The sequence below is a fragment of the Eptatretus burgeri genome, chromosome 2, assembly GCF_056783735.1.
Source record: "Eptatretus burgeri isolate ZD-2024b chromosome 2, Ebu_testis_v1, whole genome shotgun sequence".
Taxonomy (NCBI): Eukaryota; Metazoa; Chordata; class Myxini; order Myxiniformes; family Myxinidae; genus Eptatretus; species Eptatretus burgeri.
The window spans coordinates 152514624-152522123 of record NC_140962.1 but is presented as its reverse complement, the minus strand read 5'-3'; the positions used below and the strand labels follow the sequence as shown (position 1 = coordinate 152522123).

Sequence of the window (7500 nt, the reverse complement as noted above, 5' to 3'; positions counted from 1 at the left end):
GATATGACACAGGCATGATGGGTCAAACGCCCTTTTACCTATGTTTTTGTTCACGTGTGAAGATGACATTTAAAAAAAAACAGCTTGATCAGGTAAGCTTGGAAGTTTATAATTGAAGTTCTGATATCTCAAGATGAGTCTTCATTTGATTGATAAAGTGAAAGTTCCTTTGTCTCAAACAATCCATAATCAAAGGGGAGACATTTTTAAACGATAAAGGATTTTTAATATTTATTTTATGAAGTGCATTTTATAATTAGAGATTGTTATTTTCTTGGCCTGCCATGGATAATCGATAAAAAAACAAATCTAGTGGAAAAGCTGTATTGATGTATGGGGATAAAGTATCATGGGGCAGGTTTAGATTTTTAGGCCTCCGCTGATGAAGTCGCCGGTGGCATTATGTTTTCAGGTTGTCCGTCCGTCCATACGTGCATACGTACGTCCGTCCACGCTAATTTTCTGTTTTCTCTGCAACCGCTTATCCGATTGACAAAATCTTCACCATCGGTGAGACTACTCATGGAGAACGTTTTTCTGATAATTATGACAGCGTAGGTCACCTGGTGTGGTAGCCATGTTGGAGAGGAATTGAAACTTGGCACATGTCAAGTACTGCCCATAGGAAACAAGTGTGATTTTTTTATGTCACAGGTGGCTTTGTGATGACGTCATAATTACATACGTCAAACGCTTTATCCGAATCAGTATGAAAATTTTTGTGGGTCATCTTGGGCTAAATTGCATTGGAGGGAGGGGGGCTGTGGGGAGGGGGGAGAGGAAACTGATGACGCCATTGGTCACGTGGTTCGCCAGCCATTTGTTTTTAACATGAAAACGTTCAAAAATCTTCTTCTCCGAAACGCCAGAACAGATCGAGGCGAAACTTTACAGGTGTGATCACCTATCCATGAGGAACAAAAAGTTCTCTGCCTATGACGTCATTGGTCACATGGTTTGGCAGCTATGATTTTTTTGAAGAATAAACATTTTAAAATCCTCTTCTCCAGAACGGCTTGACAGATTAAGGGGAACTGGGAACTTCACCCACATGTTCCCCAAGCCTTGGGAATACCAGGGTGTTCACGAATAATTAATCAGTCATATGGTCTGGCTGCCATATTGGTTTGAACGTAAAAAAAAAAAAAAAAATTTTCGATCTTTCTCTTGAACCGTTTCATCAATCAATGTGAAATGTCACAGTGATGATCGAGGAGAGATGTGGAATATATGTTTTAAATTTCAACCTGATCGGATGCATGGTCTGGCAGTCAGAAATATTTAATATTTTGAATCTTGGTTCAGGGATTTAAATCAAACTTGGTACACGTATGTAAAATGATATAATAATGTGGGTGGAGGAATATCTGACGACGTCGAAGAGTGCCCTTTCAGTTGTTTATTTTTTTGTTTGTTCAATCGCTGCACCTAGTTCCCTTTAGATGTGTTGTGCAAAGAGGTGAGGCTGCTCGTGCTGGACAATTGTCTATATGTGATTTTCTTGCCTCAGTCAAATGACCCTATTAATCTTCTATGAGCCTCGACTTTCAACACAAAAAAATACTCAAACGTTTACTTTGGACGAACAGAATGAGGAATAGAGGGAGAACATTGACAAAATTAAACGAATTTATCTAATTACCGCTCGCAGATTAACAATAATTTTGTAATTAACATGAATGTTTTGATGATATAATTAAGAACCAATTACAATCCAATTAAATAATTAAAAAGATAATTGAAATTAATCTCTCCAACCAAGAATTCATAATAAGAAAGACGTCGTGCATAGCACGATACTTGCGAAATCCAAATGAACAGTTGCCATGGAAGCAGCAATTTCGAAAATTTCACCTTTCAAATGTTTACATGATTGATTGCTATGTGCAAGAAATTTGGCTGATACATTTTCTAACTGTGACCTAATCGCTGTTTTGCATGCATCAGACGGCCTGACCTTGACCTTTGACTAACTTTTACACACAAACACTAGACGTAACCACATATAAACTGTGCAAGTTTCATTTTGACATATTCAAAGATTATTGAGGCATAGCAATAATAGAATCAATAAAAAAATCTCATTTGATTGCAATGAGATGAAATTGTTGTCTTGGAAACCGTTGACATGTCAAAACTGCTAACTCGATCATTTTGATTTTTGGAGAACCAATTCAGTGACCCAATATGCTTTCATGACCCTTATGTTATGCTGCGTCCAGATCTGTTCTGTGTTCTAGCTCTTCCACGAGCCTTGACCATGTACTGTATCCAAAAGTAAATAAATAATAAAATTAAAAAGGTACTTCATGCTTCCGAGCTTGACGCTCAACATTTAAAGTTATTTTGCTTCAACATTTCCAAAAGAACAGTCAGGAGAGTTACCAATAGCTGAGACAATCTATCCAAGGGGTGATGAAGGGCTTCTTGAGGAGATCCAACCAATAGTGGAGGATATATAAAATTAAATTAAAACAACAGCTCGGAAAGCTAAGACAAGATAAAGCTCCAGGGCCAAATACAGGGTAGTGCAGAGCCGACTGTCACACTTGGATATGCGATAATTGAAACACACGACGTTTATGTTCAAAGCTTGCAACTTTATTATTTATGGTAGATAACATCAGGAAGGTAGCCTCCATCAGTTGCAGTGCATAGTCTTAGAAAAATAGTCCCACAACCCCAAAAGTTCCCACCACACCCCTCGGAGAAGAGAGCGGTCCGAAATGTGTCAGTTGGCTCTGCACCACCCTATAAGATGCATCCAAAGAGGATTGAGGGAAGTCGTGGAGCAAATAATAGTGATGTTAACAGAACAGATGAGCGAGTCACACTGCCCAGCCAAGAGATTGTGCTGGAGCACAGGAAATGAAAAATGAGGGCCAGGCCCAAATTCGAGAATGGCACCAGCACACGAAGCAGCAGACAAAATTAGTTATTAAAACAACAATAGAGGGGCATTAAAAGTAAAATGAAACAAAGTGTTTTTGATGTGTGTTGGAATAAATTAGGAATGCATTCCCCTTCACACCATTCAATGTTTGTGGCTGCAAGAAAGAAGAGGAGTAGGGCAATTGGCTTATGTCCCAAATTGTTAGTTAAACAGAGGTACCCCCTATTGGGCCCACTCCACTCTGGTGAGGTCACGCCACCCTAATATTTTAGTCACGGCGAGTAGCTGTGCTTCCTCCCGGGAGGGGAGATTGGACAATTTTAAATTTGAGAGATAGAGAGTGGGATGAGAAATAACGGGATTAGAAATATTTGGATTTACAACTGGCTCTGGGTGAAGCCTGCCATCTTGCCTGCTGTGGCCTGGAGAACTGCCTGCCTGCCTACATGCTTGGCTGCGATCTGCCTGACAGCTGGTCATAATAGACGCACTTTGAAAAATTATTGTGCCGGCCATATGGGCCAATGGGTAATGAACTACGTGAGGAAGCTGGCGGGAAGAGATGTAATAAAAGAATGGGATGCCCCTCCTCAGAGATGCTTTTCCCCTTGTAAATAATTGCTGTGAATTTCAAATCACGATTGAGTGAAGGTACTGTCTCGTGAAAGAGTGGATATAAAGGATTCTCAACATCTCGAGTGGGGAAATGGACTATTTGATGCATTTAATGTGCCTTTCATTCGGAGGGGAGTTAGGGGTTGATAAATGGCCAGCCGAAAACGATCCCTTTCACAGACTCGGGGACGTCTTCCGGGGGGGGGGGGGCAGTGTTACGGATGTGGTCTGTGTGGTAAAATGGGGGATAGATTAGAATAGTTACTTCATGGTACATGTTAGAATAAGTGTGGTGTAATTGCTTTAAACGAGCACTTCTTCAGAAAAATCACATCTCCCCCTCTCCAGTGTCTACATCCCACCTTTCCCCTCTCCATACATAATTGAACGTTATGTATCATCTGCCCAATTATGGTATTTACTCCCCATAATGGCCAATGAGCACCAGCCACGCCACAATATTGGGATCATCGGAAGGACACCAGATTGGCCAAGGACATGCCCGTGTGTGGATATGTCTAGCATCGCTGTCCAATGAGCACACCTGACCAACACCTAAACGGGGCCCATGAGAGGGGAGGTAATAAATGCGTGGACAGCAAGTACAGTGAGTCAGTGGTATCGTGGGGTCTGCGTTGAGCTTTCAGTCTGTAGCGGCGAGTGTGGCAGTGAAGCCCAATTTTCAGGGTCTGCGCTCATGTCGTGGTACTTGCTGCTGGTCCTCATCCCTTCATGTGTGGGCTGCTATTGCATGGGCTCCTATTGGAGAGAGGCCGTGAGCAGGGATCTATTCTGAATTGCTGCACACCCAGGCGAGCACATGGATGATGGACCCGCACCACGTGTACGAGCAGTGTTATGCAGACAGGCTTCTTTGTCTAGTCAGACACCTGCTGAGTCCCATGTCCCCATCGAGTTAAAGACACAAGGTGTATTTGCCAAGCCAGCCATTGTGGTTTTGGGGCACATTGTTATTATTTATTTATCTAATTGTGATCGTCATTGCATGGCTGTGCTTTCTCCCGTTTTCCCAATTTCCTCTGCAAATAAACATCCTTGTTTTGATGAAAACTGGCATAGTCATCGAGAGCGGGCACTGACCGCTGAGAAAATTGGATGATTACCCAATTAGACGGGCATATTTAGTCCGCGCATACATGCCTCGAGTGTGGAACATCAACAAGTTTTGCTCGGCTATTTCGTTGTGGTCGACGACACGGATTCTTGCCAAATTAACTGGGCGGATGCAAAGACATTTGCATCCTATAGCCACCAGGTGGTGTGACGGTCATTGAAGACCACCCAATTCAAACATTACATAGTAGAACGTAGTTATAGCTGAGACACTGCTCTTGCCACATACATTGAGCAAACCACTGTAAAACCCACCCGTTGGGTGGGTAAACACCAGGTCGAACCAACAAACATAACAAAATAAAACACACCGAAAGGCAAAGTAAACATGTGGAACAGAGTGAAGGAAGAGGGAAATAAGATGGAAGGAAAAGAAAAAGAATAAAAGGAATGAAATAGAGTTTAATAAGAAGAGATACACAAAGGGACAAAGCACATCAGGATTCCATGAATCAAACTTCCTCGTCATATTCCATTCTATTAAAATTCCCCTCACCCTCCTTCTGCCATTTCTCTTCACTTACAAAGACTTCTGCAGGAGCTCAACTCAAACTCGTCCATTTCTGGATGCTCCACCAGCTCTTCTGTAGAAATCAGCGAATATTAATAAACATTACAAGCTGTGTAATTACAGTACCTTGATTTTTCATTTTACAATAATTACTTCCTGCTTTTGACAGGATGATAAAACAACACGTGCGGAATAAAAACAACAGATCTCTCAATTTTATTGGAGCTTCTCTGATGAGACACTGTGCCATCCTCCACTGTACTGCACAGCATTTTACAATACTACACTGCAGTATAGTCACTGTTCTACGTTTTACTATATGGTACCATACCACACTATACTACACAACGCAGTACTGTACCACAATGCACTGTACTACAAGCCAGCTCGACTGCGTTGTCTCCACAATTCAGCCCAGAACCTGAGCTGGAACGAGGATGAGGAAGAACTCAGGTTTGTGCCAATCTTGAATCAAGGAGAAAGCACAAACTGTTAATGTCTCATGGGAAATTTATATTATCCTTGGTTAAAATAATCTGTTGATCACTCTTTCGTATGTTAACATAACTGAGAAACAAATTATATCAAAAAACATAACCCTTTAACAATTTATTTTTGTACCTGTTGCTCCCTGTGTTGGCCGTGACTCAGGTATAACTGGCTTTGCAATGCCACTGACTTGGAGTTGATTTGTACAGGCTTTAATCGAGGAACAACTTATTTAAATTGAACTAGCACATTACCCAAAGGGTGATGGCATCACCCCCTCCCACCCTTCCCCTGCTCTCCATTTGGTGTCATTTTATGATCTTAAAGAAAACTTCGATTAATCTTATAACTGTAGCTCCCCGTGTCAGCATATGTCTAACTAGCTGTTTTAATTTATTGATAAGTTCAGTGCTATGTTAGTAAGCATCTGAATAATTGTTTTAATCTCCTGATAATTTCAGTACTGTGTTAGTAAACGTCTGACTAGCTGTTTTAATTTATTGATAAGTTCAGTGATGTGTTAGTCAACGTCTAACTAGCTGTTTTAATCTATTGATAAGTTCAGCGATGTGTTAGTAAACATCTGAATAATTGTTTTAATCTCCTGATAATTTCAGAATTGTGTTAGTAAACGTCTGACTAGCTGTTTTAATTTATTGATAAGTGCAGTGATGTGTTAGTAAACATCTAACTAGCTGTTTTAATCTATTGATAAGTTCAGCGATGTGCTAGTAAACATCTGAAGTAGAGGGGGAGTACTCGGGAGAGTGCAAAACCTCCGCCGCCAATACTGCTGGGTCACTCAAGTGAACCTTATATCTTATTCATTAAATATGTCAACAGTGCTGAGAGTTATAGTTCTTTTCTCTATTTTTTTTTTTTGGGGGGGGGGGGGTTGGAAATCACTTAAAACATGTAGAAACGCAAAAAAAACCTCTATTTTTGGGGGGGGGGTAAAAAAAAATTGGGGGGGGGTTGGAAATCACTTGAAACATGTACAAATGCCAAAAAAAAAAACATTTTCTCGAACAATTTTTTTTGGGGGGGGGGGGACCAAGTCCAAAATTTAATGGCATGATTCTTGGACCATACCTAACCCCCCCCCCCCACCAAGTTTCGTCGAAATCCGTCGAGGAGTTTTTCCGTAATACTGTTCACAAACAAACAAACAAACAAACAAACAAACAAACAAACAGAAAGGGGTGAAAACAGTAACCTCCATCCATCTTCGAAGATGGCGGAGGTTAATAATTGTTTTAATCTGCTGATAATTTCAGAATTGTGTTAGTAAACGTCTGACTAGCTGTTTTAATTTATTGATAAGTTCAGTGATGTGTTAGTAAACATCTAACTAGCTGTTTTAATCTATTGATAAGTTCAGCGATGTGTTCGTAAACATCTGAATAATTGTTTCAATCTCCTGATAATTTCAGTACTGTGTTAGTAAATGTCTGACTCGCTGTTTTAATCTATTGATAAGTTCAGTGATGTGTTAGTAAATGTCTTACTAGCTGTTTTAATCTATTGATAATTTCAGTGCTGTGTTAGTAAACACCTGACTAGCTCTTTTAATCTGTTGAAAAGTTGTGCTTTTCAGGGAAGTTCAGGGGAAAATCCGTCTGGACATAACCACCGTCCGGACACGTGCGGAGATAACCGCCGTCCGGACATAACCACCATCTGGAATTTCTTCCACGGGGAGAAGGCAGGCAGCGCGGGGGGGGGGGGGAGAAGGCAGGCAGCGCGAGGGGGGAGAAGGCAGGCAGCGCGAGGGGGGAGAAGGCAGAGTCAGGGGAGGAAGAGGCAACGCGAGGATAAGGGAGGGGAAGACAGCGTGAGGGGAAGGGACGGGTGATAA

At 41.3% G+C, this 7500-nt stretch overlaps 1 protein-coding gene across 6 annotated transcripts in view; it reads right to left on the bottom strand.

Annotated features, from left to right (window-relative positions):
* The window catches only part of LOC147033581 (E3 ubiquitin-protein ligase TRIM62-like), a 38755-nt gene that overhangs the window by 2029 nt on the left and 29226 nt on the right, over nucleotides 1–7500 (bottom strand). For all 6 annotated transcript variants that reach the window (XM_085856606.1, XM_085856632.1, XM_085856613.1 and 3 more), the window contains exon 7: nucleotides 5167–5226. In XM_085856606.1, the coding sequence (XP_085712732.1) occupies nucleotides 5167–5226 (60 nt within the window). The remainder of the gene's footprint in view (nucleotides 1–5166; nucleotides 5227–7500) is intronic.